This window comes from Ascaphus truei, chromosome 1 (genome assembly GCF_040206685.1).
Source record: "Ascaphus truei isolate aAscTru1 chromosome 1, aAscTru1.hap1, whole genome shotgun sequence".
NCBI classification, from domain to species: Eukaryota; Metazoa; Chordata; class Amphibia; order Anura; family Ascaphidae; genus Ascaphus; species Ascaphus truei.
This window is the reverse complement of record NC_134483.1, coordinates 49,236,527-49,260,401: the sequence shown is the minus strand read 5'-3', so window position 1 is coordinate 49,260,401 and position 23,875 is coordinate 49,236,527. Positions and strand designations below refer to the sequence as shown.

At 42.3% G+C, this 23,875-nt stretch overlaps 1 protein-coding gene across 1 annotated transcript in view; it reads left to right on the top strand.

Annotated features, from left to right (window-relative positions):
- ADAMTS12 (ADAM metallopeptidase with thrombospondin type 1 motif 12) overlaps positions 1 to 23,875 on the top strand; it is a 609,209-nt gene that overhangs the window by 315,318 nt on the left and 270,016 nt on the right. Inside the window, exon 6 of the mRNA XM_075587768.1 lies at positions 3,147 to 3,271. Within this exon, the coding sequence (XP_075443883.1) occupies positions 3,147 to 3,271 (125 nt within the window). The remainder of the gene's footprint in view (positions 1 to 3,146; positions 3,272 to 23,875) is intronic.

Sequence of the window (23,875 nt, the reverse complement as noted above, 5' to 3'; positions counted from 1 at the left end):
GTTCTCTCACGTCTCGATTACTGCAACCTCCTGCTGTCCGGCCTTCCTACCTCTCACCTGTCTCCCCTACAATCTATCCTAAACACTGCTGCCAGAATCACTCTACTCTTTCCTAAATCTGTCTCAGCGTCTCCCCTGCTGAAATCCCTCTCCTGGCTTCCGATTAAATCGCGTATCTCACACTCAATTCTACTGCTCACTTTTAAAGCTTTACATTCTTCTGCCCCTCATTACATCTCAGCCCTAATTTCTCGCTATGCACCATCACGACTCTTGCGTTCTTCTCAAGGATGTCTTCTTTCTACCCCCTTTGTATCTAAAGCTCTCTCCCGCCTTAAACCTTTCTCACTTTCTGCCCCACACCTCTGGAATGCTCTTCCCCTCAATACCCGACTAGCCCCCTCGCTATCCACCTTTAAGACCCACCTTAAGACACATCTGCTTAAAGAAGCATATGAGTAGCACTGGATAATCATGGACACATGACACAAAGCTTGGCCTCCTGCGGACGCACTTACTAGTATTCCCTCCTACTGTCTCTGTACGTTCTCCCTACCTACCAATTAGATTGTAAGCTCGTCGGAGCAGGGACTCCTTCCTTAATGTTACTTTTACAGTATGTCTGAAGCACTTATTCCCATGATGTGTTATTTATATTTGTTATTTGTTATTTATATGACATGTATTACTACTGTGAAGCGCTATGTACATTTTATGGCGCTATACAAATAAAGACATACATACATACATACATACCAACTCCGGAGACCCCCCGCCTCTATCCAATGCAATAAAAATACATTTAGAGGCAGCTTAATTACCTTGGCGGCTAACCGCTAAGGCAATTAAGGGGTTAACTACCAGTGTCCCATTTATTGTGGGTAGCGGGGGTGGGTGAAGGTGGTATTTGGTCCATGGTGGGTGTTTAGGCCTTGCATGGGGGTTGCGGGAGGAGTTAACCCCTTCATTACCTTAGCGGTTACTGCCACCCACGCTACCCACAATAAACATTAAGACACAATACTAGTCAATACACCCATTCATTGCCAGTGTGGTTAACTATGCCCTCAATGGGAGCAAAGATAACCCCCAATGGAAAGGAATGAGCACACCCTCTACCCCCAATAACCATTACATTGCAGTACAGTAATGGGCAAAATTAATCTTATCCAGATATGGATAATAGCTCATCTGCCCATTCAAAGTAAAACATTATCCAGCCAGCATAAAGTAAATAAAACTTCTTACGTCTACACTTATATTGCGTGTGTCGTTGTTTTTTCTTCTCTCCCATATGCTCCCCCTGGATTTCTTGAGACTCATTCTTACGTTCAGGAACCCATGAAGACAGGTCCCACCGGAGGGTTTTAGCTGGGTTTTCAGAATTTTTATCACTTAACCAATTTGATCACTTATTATTGTTGTAATATTTACATATCTTTATTTTTCATTATTGAGGTGTTTGCGCCTATTATATCACTGTCATGTACTCAAAATTACTATTATCCAGATATGGATAATAGCTCATCTGCCCATTCAAAATATAACATTATCCAGCCAGCATAAAGTAAATAAAACTTTTACTTACACCTGCCAGGATGAAGGCTGTCCTCATCACCATTCTCCCCATCCATGTCCTCCATGGGCAGCAACAGCACAATAAAAATACAAACAAATGGTCCCTAACCCCTTAATCACCTTAGCGGTTAATAACCGCTATAGTAATTAAAGGGTTAACTGTCATCCACTGCTACCCACCTGAGCCGCCTAACCACTCTCCGCAGGGCAACTACCCCCACCCTCTACCTATTGATTGTCACAATGGTACATCATGCCATATATTATGGGCATGATTAGCAACTATGGCAGCCAATAGGCAACCTAAAAAAAAAAAAATCAACAAAAATAAATCGTCAGTCACATCAGCTAAAGTAGTTGTCTAAGATTAGCTAAAATATATCATTTCAAAGTATTGTGGCATGCCTGTTATTAACACTCAATGTACAGTATTTCCCTTGAGAATATATGTGAAGGAAAATGCTAACACATTATTTCTAAACAATGTTTTTATTAAAAAATACAATGTATATCAATTTCATATATACAGTACAGCAGATTTAGATATTAGTAATGTTATATTTAGAAAATAGTAGTTGTAGTAATTGTCAAATTGATATCTGTCTCTTTAAGGCCCTGATGTGGACCTGATGTTTCACATAACGTACAGCTTTTTAAAGGTTTATGGATGTGATTAACTCCAAGTTGAACTAGCGCATTGTTAAATAGCCACGTTAAGTGTACCAGAGGTCTGTGGATTTGCGATTGTAAGGGGAACTCCTCTTTGGCATACTGTATGATTAACACCTGAAGAAGGGACCATTAATACCCTGAAATGTTGTACCTTAATATTCTTGTATACATTTAATAATTGGCGTGAAGACGTTGCTTAGATGGACGTGTGCGCTTACCTTTTATTTGGATAATTATTACTAATATTCGTTACAGCTAGCGCACTGCCCTGTTTTAACTAAAACTGCACTAAACTCTGCCTTATGGCGCTTTGAAGATACCCGTTAACACTTGATGATATGCTAACTTTAGCTAGCGCAATGTTAAGTAAATGATGGAGTTCTAGGAATCTGGGTCTAAGTATTTTGTATTATCTTGCATTGATTCAAGGACTCAATATTAAACACTCCCCATTCATACAGTATTTTAGAGGCATTTATATAACCACTTCTTCTAGAAAAGTGACTGATTATTGTGTTAGTTTTCTCTGGGGTACAGGTTTATGAAATAATATGCTCAATATTACAAGAGAATGTATCAGAGACTATAATCAGATTGTGAATTCAAAACTCCTACAATCCTTGCTTCACACTTCCTCAATTAGCCATATTTGTTTTTGTTTTATTTTTTATTTAATCTAGGAAATAAAAAACATATATATATATATATAAATATATATATATATTTTTTAAAATATGAATAATTGTAAGAATAAATATGTTCTTGCATTCTTTTTAATGCTAGCTCTTTCTTTTGATTACTTGCGTGTCCCTTAATGTAGGGATTCAGTATTATCAACTTTATTAGCAGCACCACTATGAGTATTTGTGACTGACATATCCTCACTTCTTATTTAGGAAGGATTGAAAATAGTTCACAATGCTGATCAGACACTGGCCAGTTTTTGTAAATGGCAGAAGAGTATAAATCCAAAGAGTGATGTCCATCCAGCACACCATGATGTAGCAGTACTGCTAACCAGGTACTGTATGGCTTCCCTGGTAGAATTGTTTTGTTAAATACCCAGCTAAGGGGAGGGGGGAGAGGGTCTTATCAACACTTACTATATCAACTACTTTTTTGCCGACAATACTAATTTACAGGGCTCGACAAATTGTAAAAAAAAACCACTCGCCCAAAACAAAAAGTCGCTCACCCCCCCAAAAAAAATGTCTCAACCCCCGTGACAAGTCTTACCTGCGGCGGGGTGCAAATGACGTCAAGACATTACGCGGTGTCAAGTTGTCATGGCAATACGGCGTCAGTTGATGTCGTGCAACCATTTTCGCAGATGCTGCAGTGGAGACAGTCGCAAGTTACAGGGAAGAAGCAGGAGAATAGCAGGAGACTTGACAGCGGGCAAAATGCACTCTCCCCAGGCGAGTGGGCGAATGCATTTGTCGAGCCCTGCTGATTTATTAGACCGACATGAGAGGCAGTGGGTGAGAGTTCTGAATACTTCCTTGGACCTTGCGGAATGGTAGGAAATTTGGGAGCAAATAGCCAAAAGTTATATTTGTGTCTATAATGCATATAATAATCCTCTACAGGTGGTATTTGGTTCCAACCAAACTCAATAAGATATGCTGCAATGTCTCCCTCTATGAAGCCTATTCAGGTAGCTTTGATGTTATCACTCTCAAGGTACATGCCTCCGTATCGTTTGGTGGTATCTCCTGCAAGTTTAAATGTCTTGGCCCACATGACCAGCACATTTAAACTTGCAGGAGATTGCAGCACCCCATAGTGGGACCTGTACCTCGGGAAGCAACTAGTCACTGCACTTGCAAGTAATGTGGTTCAGCTCCGGAAACCCCTTGCTTCAATCCTATGTCATTCAAATTAACATAAAAACAGGGCTTCATTACCTTAGCAGCTAACCACTAAGGTAATGAAGGGGTTAACCACAAGTAATCAGTTTGTTGGTGGTAGAGGAGGTGGGTGAAGGTTATAGTTGCCCCAGTGATTGTTAGGCCTCGTGGGGGGGCTGGGGGGAGGAAGGGATTTAAGCCCTCCCTTAGCAACCCCTAAGGAGGTAAGTATCTCAGGAAGAGGGGGTCCCCAGAGCTGAAATTAATGGGATTCAGCTCCGGAGACCCCCTGCTTCCTACCTATGAGGGGGAATTCTGTGTGTTTATTAACTTTTTCCAGCTGGTCTCAGCTGTATTGGAGGTTAGTGTCCCCTCCCCCCAGGGTTTAAGCTCGCCCCTCCCTACTTTCCAAGTAAGCAGGTATTTTCCATGTTGCTGGGTTTAGACAAATCCAATGTTATCATTCTTCCTCTAATTATAGAGGTAAATAAGAATTTTAATCAGGTAGTGTTGGGACCTGCAAATTTGGTCATGCCTTGATGTGGCTTGCAGGCTTATAATGCTTTAGCCAAAGAGTTTAACTAAATGACCCTTTTTCAAGAGAATATATAGGTATTTCACTGTGTATTTTTGTCATATTGGATATACTAGCTTTGTATACAGTATGTAGCTTTGGGCTTCTCTGTCTTTTGTTGTATACACTCATCCCCTTTCAAAATCACACATACACATTATCTTCACCTGTCCCACACACTTTCCATCTTGCATCCCCCTCCCCTTCCCTTCCGCATTCACCATATTTACTGTACTCACATTCACACTCTTTCTGGCATTCCACACACACGTCCTCCCCTCATATACACACATACACCACTCGCTCTTTTTCTTACTAAAACCACACAACTTCACTCTGCCCACACAAATCATTTGCCCCAACCACACACAACTTGCACTTTCACTCCCACTCCACAAAAAAACAACGTAGGAAGATTAGTACGTTTTGGTATAAAAGTACATTTAAAGCTTCCTCTACTTGGTTGCTTTTTATTTGATTGCACTATTTCCTGGGCGCATAGGAGACTGCCAGCACGTAAAACTGATAAATATTATTCTTGTGCTACAGTAGCTATAGCAAAATGTTGGCAAATAAAATATCACCTGTGAGCGCATTCACATGTCTCAGACAGATCTGCAACCCTGCTTTTCACCATTATCTCTTAGCATACAGTGCTTTCACTGCAACCAGGGATTCTGGGAAATTACATGCAAACAAGCACCTTTTGCTTATAATCCATTTTAACATGCAGCTCTATAAACTTATAGCTGCTGTATTACACATCTTTTCAGCACAGCCTGGGTTAAAGCATTGCATAATTAGTAAACCTTTCTACAGACTGCTGTGTGCTAGCTAAAAAATCAACATTGTGTTAAAGTACAACTCCAAGGTTTGCCCTGCTTGACCGAGACGATTTTCTCCTATTTTGGCAAATGAACCCTCAGATCCTATTACTGACACTGAGCAAAAGTTCTAAAAAAGGCCTCATTATACTGTACAGAATGTTTGGAACCTCATATGTTTCTTCAAGCATATAGTACCTCTTCAAGAAACCTGTGAGCTTTTGAAAGCTCTGTACACTATAACTTCCATTATCAAAAATTCTCGTGTTGGTCGACTATATTGTATCACAGCATACATGAAATCTACATTTCTCTAGGACAAATATAACTACAGATGCAGCGGCCGTTATTCGAACATTTCACGCGTTGCATACCTCGGAATACCCATGTCATGGCACGTCATTACTGCGTGTTGACTCGTGTTTTATCGAGTGCAGAAAATGGCATTTTAGTGTTCTGGTTTTTAAACACCTGCAAATTGACACAGTACTGTACTGTACACATTACAATTCATTCATTTCTGCCACGGAAACGCAAAGAATTGCACCCGAAGAAATCGGGATCTATGAAATTCAAACGAAACAACCGCGTGATTGACCGCGTGGAGTACAGCAGCGCACACGAAAATGGCTCTGTGATATGTTCGAATAACGTCCGCTGCATCTGAACTACTGTAGAACATTAAACTAAATTCCTCTCAAAATGGAAGCTGTATAGCCTTACAATCCCAAAAGTGGTTCAGGATAAGGTTATATTGTAGCTGTTTGTAAATAGTCGACAGGATTGTGTACAGCTATTTTTATTGGTGATTATTTATTTATTTATAAAAATGTTTTACCAGGAAGTAATACATTGAGAGTTACCTCTCGTTTTCAAGTACTGTGTGCCCTTGGCACAGAGTTAAGACAAATAATACATGGTTACAAATACAGGAGGAGGAGGAGTCCAATCTCACCTTTCTACTTTATAGTTACAATACTTATTTATTACACCACTATGTTGTATTTTGAGGGGATTACACCTATTCCAACAATCATTATCATTACTTATATAGTTATTTTTGTCTCTGGGTAATTTTGATATTTATTTATAAAATGTTTTACCAGGAAGTAATACATTTGAGAGTTACCTCTCGTTTTCAAGTATGTCCTGGGCACAGTGTTATGACTTTGTTTCTGATGCACTCCTAATACTTATTTAGTACAATATATATTTTTTACATTTTTTTGTTTTCCCTTTTGTCCTTTTCATATTTATTTTGGTTCCGTATAATATCATCTTTCTGTTTATATCATTGCTTTGGAAAATTGAAAAATTAATAAAAAGTGATTACATAAATAAATACAGTAGGACATGGAGGCATTACAATATTTTCTTTCAGAATCCTTTACAACATTTATTATATGCATCACGAGAAGTGCTTTAAAAATGAAATGCTACTATAAAGTCAAATGAATTGTAAATACCAACTTGAAGTACTGACATTTTTCTTTTTGATCTGCATTACATACAATTTTGTGTCAGTCTTTCAGTTGCAAAACACTGTTTATCAAAGGCTACCAAAAATAAAAAATAAAAGGTTTTATTTTATAATTACAGGCATACCCCAGTTTAAGGACACTCACTTTAAGTAAACTCGCGAGTAAGGTCATATCGCCCAATAGGCAAATGGCAGCTCACGCATGCGCCTGTCAGCACGTCCTGAACAGCAATACCGGCTCCCTACCTGTACCGAAGCTGTGCGCAAGCGGGGAGACTATAGAGCCTGTTATAAATGCGTTATTTACATCAGTTATGCACGTATATAACGATTGCAGTACAGTACATGCATCGATAAGTGGGAAAAAGGGAGTGCTTCACTTTAAGTACATTTTCGCTTTACATACATGCTCCGGTCCCATTGCGTACGATAATGCGGGGTATGCCTGTATAACATAATAGCAAATAGATTAATTATATTTAAAATACAATTAAAAACATTTTCTTTATGGTTACACACATCCAAAATAAAAGTAACTAATATTCTTTGCATTCAGCTTCTGAAAGGGTGCCTCACATTCTACTGCTGTTATTGTTTTGCCTTTTGTCGGCACTACGTGTGAGTATACAGGCCCAGATCCACAGAGGTCCGGAAACTCAACGATTTTTTTTAACGTCGCGTTCTGTTATTAGCATTAACAGAAATGATTTTGCCTTTGGTTAATGCATATCCACAAAGCTAATTAAGTGATTATATGCAAAAACAACAGCAGTTAATGATATCATTAGCATAGGCTTAATGCTATTTAAAGTTAGGATTGCCTCCCGTTCATTTCAAATAACGGCTCGTGTTAAGTGTGGTTCAGCTAAAAGTGCTGTAACAGTTACTCCTATACAGACCCTGCATTATGGGGGATGGGGGTGGGACTGGGGGGGGGGGGGGGAGATTGCCAATTGAATGCACTTTGCATGTATCTCAGGTGTGTTCCTTTTTATGCCCCTTCTAATGATTTTTTTTATGTAATACACTTCCTTGGGGTGCTATACTTTAGCAATCATTTAGGAAGCCACACCAATGCCTCTTTTGAAATAGGCAGCCGTATTGGATACCCTGGGAAGCAGGATCTTCATGGATCATGGAGTAGGGATTGACCGGCAGATTAGATTATTGCATTGCCGTAAACATAAACTGCTGTATTTATTCACATAAATAAAAATGGGCAAAGAAAATTCTGCTTTAATTATTCAAGAACTCTAGGTAAGGAGAAAAAAGAACCGAGTTTGGGCACTCACCCGTCAGTCTGGTTGATTTGTGTGTAAGTTAAAACAATTTTAATAATAACATTGAAAATAAAATATTGTGTTAAGATAATGGCAAAGGGCCAGTATTTAAAATACGCTGAAGATAATATTTTGTTATGTTAACTTTTCAATTATAATTACACTACATATTTTAGGCAAGCTCACATAACTTAACAAAAATGTACAATAGTTAACAGAGCTGAGAAGCGACCCAGAATAACGAAGATAAGTGTAACCATGCCATCTGTGGCTACTAGTTTGCTTCCCTCCTGGCAGTAAGCCCTGGTATAAACAGGCCTTGCCAGTAGTTGATGGGTTTCCCCCCTCCTTGGTGCTGCACTTGAGTGACAGCGGGAGGCAATAACATCAGGCCTGGGCATGACCAATCATGAGTCAGACCTGATGCCCTCCTCCTGGCTGTACTTAAGGGCAGGTACCGCCCAAATTTAGGAGTGCCTTTCCCCACTTGAAGAAGGCAGGTCACACAGTGGAGAGGCTGAATATTGGGCCTTCTCCAGTCCTCTTCCCTCTGGGGGTGTGAGGAATCCGCTCCTGGGTTTGGCTGGAACCCATCCTTCAGGAGTTTGGCAGGTTCCAGACAAACTATTCCCTGCTTCTGCAATCACCTGCCTCTTGCTGCCTCCTGTACAGCTCTGGCCTGATTGGCCTCCTGTGCTATTTAGTTACTGCCCCGCCCTCAGGAAGTTGCTGGACATAGACTTTGCAATCCCAATTGCAAGTAACAGTGCTTGTCACGGACTCTCTGTTTGGCCTGCTAGGCCTCTTTGTGCCTTGTCTCCTGCTCCTAGTCCCCTGCTTCCCAAGGCCTTCTTGCTTAGTAGCCCCGGTGCTGCTTTCCTTGTTCCTGGCAGACTTTGCCTTCGCCGTGCTGTAGTGGCTACGCTAGTTCCCCCAGTGTTTCCTGTGGCGTGTCTGCACCCCTGGTTCCTGTGGCCTTTGCCCTTCTGTGTTCCTGTTCCCTCCTTCCAGAAACCCTGCCACGCTAAAGCGGCTTCACTGAACTTTTCCTGCCTTCCTGTGCTGAAGCGTTGGATTCCCAGCACTGTGGCTTCTGGTTCCTGCTTCATCCAAGTGGAGATGGTTCCTGTGCTGAAGTCCCTGTACTGAAGCTTCATGTTCCTGTGACTCTTGTCCTTTCCCTGTCACGCTGCAGCACTTTTGCTGAAGCGTCTCCGCTGAAGTGGCTTCACTCCAAGTGCTTGCCTTCTACGCTGAAGTAGCTTTACCCAAGATTGCCTGATGACGACCTCGGCTCGTATCCTCGACCACCGCTCCTGTGCCGTCTGCCTTGATCCATGCCTGGATAACGTTAACCCTGCTTTCTCCAATCCTGACCTGGCTATGTTTGACTATGGACTGCGCAACCCTGAACCGGCTTCGAGGTCTAAGGTCTGTGTTTTCATATCCCCACCTCAGCCCCGCGGCCCGGTCCCGGTTTCTGGCAAGCACGATCGTGACAGGGGGAGAGTGTGTGGACCATACCTCTGCCTCTGCTAGAGAGTCAGGGAGGAGCTAGGATGGCTGCGGGTGCCCTTGGCCTGTAGTGATGGTCCAGGGTCTATCCTTCAGTGGTAGCTGAGAGTTACTGCATCGGGCAGAAGCCTGCTTGTTACTGTGCTGTACAGAAGAGACAATAAACCGTTCCTGTTGTAATATCTCCTCCCTGGTGCGTGAGCTTACTGGGGGGAGAGGTAATTGTTCTACCGTGGGAGATTGCCTTCAGTTCCTGGAGCCTACGGCAGATAGAGGCGCTGTACTGCTAAAGAAATATGTAGGGTATGAACCCCAGAAGCCTAGTCCTGTGTCCCCACTACAATTGGCGGACGACTCAGCCCTCCTGTTACCAGCAGGTATCATGCACTACACGACCAGTAATGGCCAAATCTCCCACCTGGTGGGGGAAACACTGTTACATAAGAAAATAAGAAAAAAGCCGCTAGAAGAATTCTAAACAAAGAAAAAAACCATGTTAATGAGGTAATTTTTGGGTAAAAGTGTCTGTATACCTGGAAAATCACCAAAGTCTTTCCAAATAAATGGGGCCATTTTTGTGTGTAAATGATATGTTAGGACAAGAGAGAGCATGTGTGAGAGGTAATAATGAGTGAAAGAGACCACTTTAATGGGAGAGACAGATGTAGTGAGTGAATAAGCCCTTACATTCATGCAGTGCATTAAATACTTTGGGCCCTATTCAACATGCTCTGAAGAGTGGGTTTGCTCTGCTCTATTTTACCTCAAAAAGTTCTGAAAAAAGAGCCATAACCCCTTCACTAGAAGTGTCTGAACTTCCCAAAATTCGGTTTGGCAATGCTTTTTTCCAACTTTCAAAAAAGTGACAATTTGTGATATTTTGTCTGGGCAAAATGAGTAAAGTTCAAGTGGAGTTTGACACTTTTGCTTGAACTTTTGAGTAATATTGGCAAAACTCGTCAGAGAATCTACGTATATTCAAACATCCTGAGTGACTTTGAAATGAGAGGGAGAGGGTATTAAATATTCATCCAGTACTTAATTTGCACAGAATAGTTCTCGCTATGGAAACATTTCAGTTATCAATAAATTATTAGTTAAACTTTAGAATAGTTGAACAGACCTGAGAAACAACCCAGAGAAAGGACAAAAGTTAAATACTGTACCTGCTGCTTACAAAAAGGGGGAAAGAAATGTCAAAAAGTCCTGAGAATCTGCCTAAAAAAATGTGATAAGGAAAGACATCTGTAATGAAGCAAATCTTGTGTGAATGTGCCCCAAATTCCCCACTTAAATAAAACCCTTTCTTTGGTGTGTAAAGTAAATTGTACGTCAGGATAAGAGAAAAGATGCAGGAGAATGGTGCATGAAATAAACCACTTAAATGTGAAAGAAAGAGATGGCATGAAGGAGCTCTTACATTAATGAGGTGTGTGAGATACTTTCAGAGAGGGTTGCCTATTTAGTAGACTACTCATTAACTCATATGCTTCCTAATAGACTCACTTCTAACTCCACATGGAGAGATACCGGTGAACACACCTGAGACAGCTGGGAAATATGGTCAATTAATTCCTTTGAATATAATTGCATATTTAAATTAGCTTATTACATCACGGACGCATGGTTCAGGACTTAATGCTGCAATGGGGTCAAAAAACATTTTTAAAAATATGATGTCCTTAGTAAAGGCACCAAACGTGGTAATGCAAGTACTCTGATTGGTTGCTTTATGATGTGACGTGACCCTTTTACATATGGTATGTGACGGTAATCCCCGCCATACCCTTTCAGTTGTTGGCCGAGAATGGATGTACAAAATGAGGAAGTGCTTTCGACATGAAGATGGACGATAAAGAAGAAAGGATTTTAAGTTTCAGCTACAGTCATTTCCAAAGCGGCTCATGGGATTCAATCAGTGTTGAGATTGGGTCGTTGTTGGACACGCTTGCTAATGGATTACAACAGGCTATTAGATTTTGGATTAAGCTTCGGGTTGTATTTTGACATTGCTATTTTTTTTATTAGTTATTGCCTTTTTACAGGGGACCAAGTGGGATTTCGGCCTTAACCCTTTGTATGACTTATCAGGTAGCAATAGCTGTGACAAAACAAGCAGCAGGGCTGCTAAAAACAAAGGTCAAGCCTGTCCTGCTTTCCGTTCTCATCCGGGTTACTGTGGGTAATGTTGGGCACTGGTGTTTTACCATATACAGCTCAACCCCATTATAACGCAACCCGTTACAACGCGAATCCGCTTATAACGCGATGCAAGCGTGGCTCACAATTTTCGTATTTATGAATACTTTACAACACGATTATTGATATCTTAAATACTTTATTGTACAATGCATACAATTGTACATTATTTCTAATGCGATACGCTTATAACGCGATGTGATTCTTTGGATCCAAAGCACAGCGTTATAAGGGGGTTGAGCTGTATTCTGTATGTATTTCATAGGCACTGTAAAAAATGTAATGCATTATTCAATGTGAAAGCACTGGAACTGGTATGGGCTAAGTGTGGATTATTTTACACATGTAGGGCTGTAGTACCACCTTGCTGGACTTTTGGGGCCAGGCCAGAGACTTTCACCTTCAGAACTGTGCACCCTGCTGGACATCTGTTTTCCTATGCTGGAGGGGGGATGCTTATGTATCATCACATAGGTTCCTATTTCCTGGCCGCTTAAGTGCTTTTAAATGTGTGGAACAAAGGCCAGGGCCCAAAGAAGGTCACGTGCAAAGGGCACTTGTTTGAGACGCCCACAGATTAAAAGTGGAGTTGTTTACTTCACTGCCATATTGGAGCCATCTCATTCACGCTCGTGGAATTCCAGCTCAGATCACAGCTGGCAATGGCATCAGTAGGCGCTTGAGATTGTCCAAACAGTATCTCCCGCTCGCTTGTGCGTCACAATCGGCAAATGACAAGCCGTGACCCCCTCATCTGTGATTGGCCCGTTCACTCTTCCTGTCACACTCTGGTGAAGCAGAGACTAGCTGGAAATACGGGCAGGTGGCAATCAGAAGCCTTTTGATTCTACAGAGATGATTTGATTTACGCGGGAAATCCTGGGTAAGCTGGCTTTCGCCGGGCCCAGCACCTACTGTAGTGAGATAGGAGTTTTCTGTTAACCCCATAATTACTGTAACTGATTGTCATGAGTGTTTTACAGTGTTTTTAACTGTGCCTATGCTTGTAATGTATCCTGTTGGCTCTTGCCAGAATAAACCACAGTGTATTTAACCCCTTACCGTCCCTTGTGCTGTGATCCCTGTGTAAGCTGTCTGGTCTAACGTGACATACACCTCTATTGCATGCAGTGGGCAGTTAGGATAAGTTGAGGTGTCAGAATTAGTAACCCTTACCATAGCAGACAGGAAGGCATGCATGATGCACTACACTGAAAGGGTTAATTCAAGTGTTTCATTATTTATTATGCAAAGTATACATTGCAATTTAATTCATACCTGTATTCAATTCATACCTATATAATGAAGATAGAAATCAGCAACAATTAAGAAGAAAATGCAACTCCCTCTGCACTTTTAAAGGCCTCTTTTTTTTCCAGTATCCAAATTCTTGTCTATTCTCCTCCACCGAAAATGTTGCCGATTAAGATGCTTATTGAATTAGTAGAAAAGTGTACACATTTTTCAGGAGGGGTCTCAATTTTGTTGTTGTAGCAAAGCTGAAACAGCATTTTGAGGGTTAATTGAATAGGGCCCTTTCCGTCAATCATGAGCTGTTTTTTATCACTCCGTTGAATGCTTGCTGTATTTGTATATGCTAATTACCTGGGGTATTTTGTCTGAAATTGTGAACAGCCAATTTTTATTGAGTTAGACAAAGTGGACATTTATTTATCGGGGAAATAGCACCAAACAATTTTTTTTTTAAATTCTGAAGCTGCATTGTCTGAGATTATTGCATGGGGCTTTAAGTCTCCTAATGTAATTTACTGTTTGTCAGCTAATTCCAGTCAGGTTCCTGCAGATATCCACCATCCTTGAGAACTTGGTTTTCAGGATTTGGCAAGAATAGATGAAGAAAATTAAATCAGGGTTTTTTTATGTGAGTGGAATCAGCTTGAGTTAAAGAGCATGGAAGTTTGCTTTAAATACAGTAGACTGTATCTATAGCAGCATTAGCAGTTTTGTCCCCACAGTGTCAGTTACTAGATAGCCTCACTGGCATTCAAGAGGTTAATAATTTCAAATATATTGAAATGTGTATTTTCAGATAGGATTTTTTTTTTGGTATGTTTATTTTGGATTGGTACTAGCTTTGGCTATTAGGACTGAAAGACAGAGGATGGTATTGTGTTAGCTCATAGAGAAAAGTCAGATAAAAAAGCTTTTGTAATAAAAAGGAACAACAGTAAAATAAAAGTGATACAAACAGTAGAGATCAATATAGATCATAGCACTGTAAATTAATATAGTTTTTCATTTTGTTTTAAATTAAATATGGTTTCAGTGCTCTTATGATATAACCACAGGCCAATACCATTAGGTGGAATGGAAATAAGGCACTGAGTCAGGCGAAGAGACAAATCCAGAGCATCACCAAAATTACCATCTCAACAAGATTTTGAGGATACAGAAACCTGTTGCCATGGGCACCACTGTCTTTACATGACCTTTAACAGTCGGAGCACACCCCCACCTCTGAAGAAGTTCGGATTGGACGATAAATGTCAGGTCATTCTGACGTCACCAGTTATGTTGCAAGGATTGTGACCTGCTCAGTCTGGGGAAGTCCTCAAACGCCCAGTGTTAGATCCTTACCAAGACAAAAATAGAGGGAATTAACTACTCTAGTGTTGTTTGGTAGTGAACTATGACTAGTCCTCTAATCCGGTGCTCCAGAAACCTTTAATATATAGTGCCGTGATGCTCTTTGACAAAGCGCCCTGTGCGTGAAACATGTTAGAGGCTCTGCCAGGACTCTATCATCATGTTTTTTAAACAATATATCTTTCAAATGGTCACCCCGTCCAGCGTTGCCTCCTTCGGCTGTGCACCAGTTCTCCTCTGTGGTATCTTCGTTTATTAACCACTCTAGGTCTGAATGACGCTAGCACTTTTTATCATGAGTGCCTGCACCTCACAATATCTACTCTCTTGTAGATATAATATATTTACACCTGTTTCTTTAACACTCTCTACAATAAACTAAATGTTCCTTCACACATTGACTCGTTAGTGCATTACTCCAGTCCACATGGACATTATTTAACGCTTCACTGTATTTGAAGTTTATTATACTGCATCCTAATGTAGCCCATATTCCCCCCTCCCCAGACACAGATGGCTATCTAGGGTGTAGTGAGGCTGGCTACGGGTACTTGGGTGGTGCGTACCTGCTTGGAACAGGAGGGCCTGAGTCTCCCACGTTGGTGTTGGGGACAACAGGACCAGGCTTCTGGGGTAATTGCCTTCATTCTTTAGTGGTGCAGCACCTCCATTCTCTATAAGCCCCAGGGATGTGGGGTAGGACCCTTACAGAGAAGACCCTGGTCCCAGGGGGAATGCTCCTTAACTCACACACAGTCTCTGGGTAAAATATCAGCAAGGTCTTTATTGTCTGGCAACACAGTGAGGTAGGTCACAGCAGTTCATGCAAAGTCAACAGTTCATAGGAAGCAGTTCTCCCTAATGTACAGGCCTGTTCTCTCCTCTCCTTCCCTCCAAGTAGGCTTCCCAGCAGGATGGTCTGTGGGGGCCTCAATACCCCTATGCCCACCTCAGAGGGTATCCTCTGGGTGGGGATTGATTCGCCCCCTCACCCCCTTAGCTGGGTGAGGGGCATTGGTCCACTCTGCTGCTGCTCACTCTCCAAACTCATAGGTTGGTCTCCTTACTCTCTCTTCTGTACGTAGGACAGAACATCACTCCTCTCCTCCAACTCCCAGGACAGACAAGAACCAACAGTCACTGACAGGAACTGGCCACTAAATAGAGTCAGCCCTGCCCCTCATGATGTCAGCAGGACCTCCCCTCTGTCTAGGCCTGCACAGAGTCAGGGGGCCCGCCTCCATCACTCCAGGCAGGGCTTGAAGGGGAGAAAAACCCATGCTTACTACTGGCGCCTGCCCTTACAGGGCTTACTCCAGTAGGAGAAGGATAAGTAGCCCGCTCTTACTTACAGGGGCTACACTAATATTTGTAGTGGCCCCTTGGTATCCGAGAAGCAGAGGTCGTCACCAGTTGAGAAAAATATATTTCTCGTTTTAACCTATCTTATTTTCTTCCATGCACCGTTTTAGTTATAGACTCATTAAATGTAATGTTTTATTTAGAGGTCCTCGACTGCTTTAATACGGATCTTGTATACATAGTCGGATTCAGTAATTATACCTTATTGCAGGCCTGCCCAACTCCAGTCCTCGAGGGCCGCAAACAGGCCAGGTTTTCAGGATTTCCCTACTTCAGCACAGCTGGTTCAATTAGTGGCTCAGTCATACTGAGCCACCAATTGAGTCAGCTGTGCTGAAGTAGGGATAGGCAACAACGAGAAACAGAACCCCAAGGAGAGCCCTCATACACTTGAGATCACAGGTACACTGGTGGAGACAGATGAATAAATGTGTATGCTGGGTGAGGAATGTATAATTTAAAACACTTTATTAGGAGTAATAACTCAAATAAAATAGAACACTGAAGAATCAAGATGTTATGATTCTATTGAAGTCAATATGACAGCGAATTGGTAAAAGCAGGTCTGATACAGCAGTAGAGATTGCCAATGTACTACCCTCATTAGGGGAAGTAGGGATATCCTGAAAACCTGGCCTGTTTGCGGCCCTCGAGGACTGGAGTTGTGCAGGCCTGCCGGCTTATAGCATCCCTCTATCCACTTAGTAGACCAATAGGTTTGAGCAGGTATTTCTCTTTTTCATGTATTGAACCTTTGAACCTTATTTGAACCTTTTGGTTCTTTCTTATACATAGCTCACCACTATCCACATGGCAGGCTTTTATCCCACAAAGTAGATTTCAACTTACAGGTATGGCAATAAGAAGCTGACAATGTATTTTCACTTAACCCAGCAGAACACCGCACCACAGAAACTCCAGATAATAGGATTTTTTTTTTTTTTTTTTTACTTAGAGAGGGGATACAAAAGAGAAATTAAACTATGATGGGAAGCATCCAGCCTAAAGAATTATATTAAAAATAACCTTATCCCTCAAAGTTTAACAAATAATTGTTTCCATTATATTACATATAATGGTTACATAATAGATGCGGTTGAAAAAAAGTAAAAGCATGCCTCCACCAAAAGAAAATCACCACAATACTTTCATTTTAGTTTGTTCTTAAACTGACTGTAAACACAGTAAATGTTGTTAGATAGGAAAAGCCAGAAGGAAAAAATAAGTCCTACACCATGCCCAAAACAGTGCTAAAGTCAACATACACCCGAGCTCTGCGGTAGCGAGGTGCAGACCTCTGAAGCTGCACATGAAAAGGCCTGCCATCCAGCATAGGTATTAGCAGTCAGGATACCACATGCACGGTTTTACCAGGGGAACCCCCACACCCTGCACAGGTTCCTGGCAATTAGAGTTACCGGTATGTTCTCTGCGATCGCATATTCCCGGACACACAGCATGGCTTGACCATTAGCTTTGTTCACGGGTGAGGTTCTGACCCCTCCTCCCCCTCCTCCCCCTCCTCCCCCTCCTCCCCCTCCTCCCCCTCCTCCCCCTCCTCCCCCTCCTCCCCCTCCTCCCCCTCCTCCCCCTCCTCCCCCTCCTCCCCCTCCTCCCCTCTTCTTCCCCCCCCCTTCTTCCCCCCCTCCTCCCCCCCCCTCCTTCCCCCTCCCCTCCTCCCCCTCCCCTCCTCCCCCCCTCCTTCCCCCTCCCCCCCCCTCCTTCCCCCTCCCCCCCCCTTCCTTCCCCCTCCCCCCCTTCCTTCCCCCTCCCCTCCTTCCCCCTCCCCTCCTCCCCTCCTTCCCCCTCCTCTCCTCCCCTCCTCCCCCTCCTCTCCTCCCCTCCCCCCATCCCCCCTCCTCCCCTCCCCCCCTCCTCCCCCCCTACCCCCCCTCCTCCCCCCCTCCGCCCTCCGCCCCCCCCCTCCGCCCCCTCTCTCCTCCCCCCCTTCCCCCCCTCCTCCCCCCCTCCCCCCCCTCCCCACCCATATCTTGAATATGGAATACAGTTTGGGGTACCAGTCCATAGAAAAGCTATGTTGAACTAGAAAAAGTGCAGAGAAGAGCCACCAAATTCATAAAGGGGCTAAATAATCTGATTTATAAGGAGAATTAGATTTGTTTACAGGTGTCTAAGAGGGGATATGATAATGATATACAAATATATTTGGGGACATTACAAGGAGCTTTCAAGAGAACTATTCATCCCAAGGGCAGTACAAATAACACAGGGTCATCCCTTAAGGTTGTAGAAATGAGATTTCAATAGCAACAAAGTTACTGTAAGGTTCTTTACAGTAAGGGCAGTTAACATGTGGAATTCATTACCCATGGAGACTGGTGGCAGATACAATAGATAACTTAGGTATAGGTCCATCAGGAATCCATCTCCTAAATGTCTCCACTAATCCGGGCATCCGATACGAACGTCATGATGTGAGGACGCGTGACGTCAGACACATAGCATTAAAGGTAGGACATAGGCTAACTCAGTCGTCCTGGCACCCTCAAATGCTATACATAAAAAATACTAAACAAATACCTGACTCAATCTGTTTAAATACAGTGAATCAAATTCCATATGAAGAAAATTAATATATAACAAAATAATGGAAAAACAACATACTACAGCAGTGGTAATACGCAAAACAATAAAAAAAAACAGACATATGTAGCCCCCCTGTAAACAGCACAGGCTATACCTATCTCCCTTCTACTGTGTTAAGTCCTGTTAAGGTCAGGCACCAGTAATCATCATGGGTTTTCCCCCTTCATAGACCTATCCTGAGTGGTAGATGCAGGCCTGGACTCTGCTGCAGGCGTGAGCAAGAGGGAAGGTTCTGCTGACATCACGAGGGGCGGGGCTAGCTCTATATTTAGCAGCCAACTCCTGTGAGTAGTGTTAGAGTTTCTGGATAGTGATATCGAGAGTATGCCGTTCCGTTAGTATGCCGTGAGTCAAAGAATCCTGCGGATCGGTCCGAGGAGTTGGAGGAGACATCGGTCTCCCCTGCGCAGAGTGCAGGAGCAGAGAGAGAGAGGAGTGGAAAGATCAGCTTCCTTTAGTAGAGCTGATAGAATTATAGACTTGGTGGACCAATGCCCTCACCCCACTGCCAGGGGTGATGGGAAGAATTCAAGCACCACCGCGAGGATAACCTTGGGGGTGGGCCATGGGGCATTGAAGCCCTAGCCCAGACCATCCTGTCGAAGGAGAGACTTGGAGGGAAGGAGCGGAGGAATTATATGTATGGAAGGAGAGTGGCGTAATAACCAGTCTTTGCTGTTGTTATTGCGGCTACTGGAAGCCCCCACCGTTGGGAGATTGATGATCTGTCAATAAAAGAGACTATTCGTTATTACCAAAGACTGTGTGTGAATTGGAAGGTATTACCCTGGGACCCAAGGGGTTCTTCTATACAGGTGCTGTCCCATATTCCTGGGAGTATAGAAGATCGAGGCGCTGCACCACTAAGAGATCATGGAGGCTACCACCCCAGAAGCCCGGTCCTGGCTCCCCCACAACATCGCGGGAAGTTCAGGCCCTCCTGTTCCTCACAGGTATGCACCACACCGCATGTAATCTGCCCTCATGCACCCTAGACACCACCGTAGAGTCTGGGGGAATGGGAAAAGAAGCAGGGTTACACATACAAAAAAAGATAACCTCCTCATTGATAAAATATAGTACACTATTCGTTAAATCAACAAAAACGAATGAATATGCCATAAATTATAAAATAGTATGGGTACATCTTAACAATATACTTGTAGATCTCAAATGGAGTTGCACGCTTACCTGTCCCGACTTGAATGGCGCAATATATCCTATAGGCACAAGTGCAAGCCGGTCTTGTGTCACATGGAGTAAGCGTCATTCCATGTACAGTACAAACGTTACGAGACAGATTCCGTTCATGCACAGTGTTTTTTTTAATAAACTGTGAAAATGCAACATTAGAATGTACAAAGTCATTAGACAAAGAGATGTGTACATTCTCTTCAGACAGCTGCTTCAGACACTTTATTATTCATAGTATAATAGGCAAAGATATTTAGTACGCCACCTGCCAGACATGCGCTCCACTGCAACAGCACAAATAATTCCGTCTGACCACAGACAAGGTCCGTGCAGGCTCAGTGCAGCTCAATGCGGCAAGATGCATGGCGAGGCCATGGATGAGGTGCACACTGATCTGCTTCGGTTGAACATAAATCATGCTTTATCTGTATATCCTATCATTGGACGCAGTGTGTCTGACGGCACGTGTCCTCATGTCGGATGCCCGGATTAGTGGAGGGTATTTAGGAGATGGATTCCTGATGGACCTATACTCCTTGATAAAGCTCCAGCAGGTAGAAAGTGCATAGGAGGGTACTTGTGCCTTCTTTTGTATCCATGAACCAGAGTAAGTATATTTTTTGTATTGACCCTGACCCAGGCTCCTTTTGGCTGCTTTTACCTTTCTCCCACTACTTGGGTTCAGAAATTATCCCTGATAGCACCTCTCTATCCAGTAAGTAGACAAATAGGTTTGAGCAAGAATTTCTCTCTTTTTTTATATAGGCCTTAGAGCAGTGGAAGTGCTGGGTGATAATGGTGAAAGGCGGGGTTGCAGACCTGTCTTCGACATGCAAATAAGTATATAGTAATATTTCCAGTTGATATATATATATATATATGTATATATATATATATATATATATATATATATATATATATATATATATATATATATATATATATATATACAGTATATATATATATATATATATATATATATCAACGAAGACCAAAAACCAGTTTATTATATGTCACGGTAACTTGTGAAAGGTTATAATATACACCAAAATCTCTGGGTTGAATTGAACATGACTTAGATATAATAAATATAGTTTATTCCATAAAGAAGGTGAACACACAGGATTATACAAATAACATACAAGATATAGCACTTACTCAGGGTTTGGGCAATGAAGCAATCAGGATCTGGATTGGCAATTCTTTCATGATACAGGATACAAATAGATGTAGTCACGAAGACCCCACGAAGATATATATATATATATATATATATATATTTATAGTAATATGATACCGTTTGGAATCCAGAATCAAGAGACAGCACACAAGGGGGTAGTTGAGAGTGATGTACCACTTTCACTACATACACTTTTTTTCTCAACTTCCCCCTTGTGTGCTGTCTCTTGATTCCGGCTTCCAAACGGTATCATATAACTGCATTATCTTTATAGTACATGCACCAAAAATCATATTTTGTTTATGGGAGTGCCAACTAACCTTCGATAATGCAAGAAGGAAAATCAGGGTAGCTGTGCAGTTAGCGTAAACTAAAAGAAAAAAGAAACCATACTCCCCCACACACGCGGGACGCTATCATTGTGACTGCAACATATACTGATACTGATTTCAAGTTGCGGAGTCCCAGCGTTCATATATTACTATTACCATCACGATCCTGCGTGCAGCTATTTAGCATCGCAGGCTCTTTTGTAATTAGGGACCTTTATTCCTCATTGCTGTATAAGATTTTAGGCATGTCCTCGAGTACATCGGCATTGATATAATATGATCAGTGCCGATGTAGGGGACAGTGCATGTAAGATTTAGTGTCATGGTTAATTACCTTGTTGGCTCTGGCTGCGCTGGAATAGAACACGATACATAGGTACTTAAAATTGCTACGATTGCATACTGTGTTTCACTTTGTGTGTCACTATCCCGGGCGGTCTTTGCAGGGAGCCGTTGAGTTAATCTACTCACGGCAGCATCTACCTGCCGTAGAGCTGCACTGACGTCAGCTGTGATCGGTCGGGTGATCAGATTCAAATCACCGTCAGCCTTACAACACAGCAGCTTAGTTACATCGGGTTACTGTACTTCTGTGACAGGTCGGGAGTTTGGTTATTATTCACCGTCAACCTCACAGCACAGCAGCTTATGCACATCGGGCTACTGTGCACGTGTGATCGGTCGGGTGATTAGATGTAAATCCCCATTTGAGCTCACAGCGCAACTGTTCATCCATATCGGGCCACTGTGCTGCTGTTATATGCAGATGACATTTAACCTATCCCATATACAGGGACACTATCTTCTGTAAGACACCTTTTGCACTCATTTATAGGTGATCTTGACGGATCCCTATGTGATTTCTATATGCAATAACTGCCTTTTACACTTGCCCTCTGCAGCAGTTAATTTAATCCCTATTGACGGTATAGCGGCTACGTGTCCCCACGAAGGGATATTCCCTGCTAGGTGTACTTTGCCAGTTTCCACTCCCTAAATTTTGAGGTGTACCTGCATTCGCCATCAGTTTGGGATATTAGTAGGCTAGTTGTATTTTTTCCAACATATACCCCTGGCCACATAGGCAGTTAAGATACAGCAGTGATTAATATCAGCCCCTTTACTCTAATTCCTATAAGGCTGATATTTACAGCATGAAATTTTGACCAATGGTCACTAATCTCCCATATGTATTATCAACAGAGCTTTTTACAGCAATGTTACTCTGATAACAGTTACGTTTAATGCTGTTTTATTTTAAACCCCTTTATTTTATATTCGTTGATGACAATAAAGATTGATTTTAACACAATCACATTACTCATCCTGTGACTGAGTGCTCCTTCACTAGGTTTCTTTTTTCTTTTAGTTTACGCTATTGTACCCTACCTAGAGAGCACCTCACTCCTATACCCTTTTGCTGTGCCGGGGCTCCCCCATTTTATGTGTAGCTAGCTGTGCAGTTAGAAAAGTGGGAAGTGTCTGGGCATTTGTTGAAGCCTGTATTTAGAGCGTCAATTTTCTTTTTGCATGATTTTATATTCCCATCTTTTTGTATCAGTGTTTTGACATTTCCCCTCAATATGGTGATTCTCATTTCTTCGATGCTGTGAGCCGTGCTGCAGAAGTGTTCTCCCCCTGGTGTACCCGTCTTTTTTTGTTGATTTCTGTCATGTTTCACACCTACATAAAATCCTGTGTTAGAACATTTCATGCACCACAGGAAGAGTTATTTAGGATTGTGTAATCTTGATGCGTGTGAAAATGGAGCAATCCATCAAAACAAACTTCTATGCGCACTTTTATGTTGATGCATCTCACTCAAACAATGTGAAACCTGCTGACACAGAGCACTGTGCAAACTACAGGCAGGATATCAATACCACCATTACATCAAGAGTGCAAAGCCGGAATCATTTTTTCTGTGATTCATCTGATGTTTCTCATCATGTGCATGAATGGACACATAAGAAAGGATTTTATCTAGGTGAAACAGGCCCTATGAAAAGGATGACCATGCTCTGCCACACTATTAACAAAACATAAACAGACACCCCAGTGGATGAACACTTCTGCAGCATCGGTCTCAATGTTAATGACATGGGTCAACATATTAAAGGATAACTTCAAACCAGAGACCATTATTCTATAAATTGCACACAGAAAGCCCTATTAAGTTCAATGGGGCTTTCCTTGTGACAGTGCTGGAGCGGCACTATCACAGCTTACAGAGTGGTATAGGTGCATTATGGTGGGTGGTTGGCCTCAAGAGGGGAGGCGGGTGGGGGGTGACCCCTTGTTTGCCAAGCAACGCCTTACGCATTGCTATGCATGGGGGTGGGAGGGTTGGTAGTCTAGTGTTACAGTATGTATGTATATGTGTGTGTATAAGGTTTAACCCTTTGTAGCCCTACGTCGTCAGCTTGCTGTGGGTTTCCCTTGACTAGCAGGACACTTGGGCTACTAAGGAGTTAATATGTAAATAATAATTGTACAAGTTTGTTCCATTAACTTTTATAATTAGTTTTGGTATTCTCTCGCCTCTGTGTCCTATTTTAGGGTCAGGACTTTAGTAAAGTTACGTTTTCTTCAAGATAACATAGCATTATCGTGAAATAACG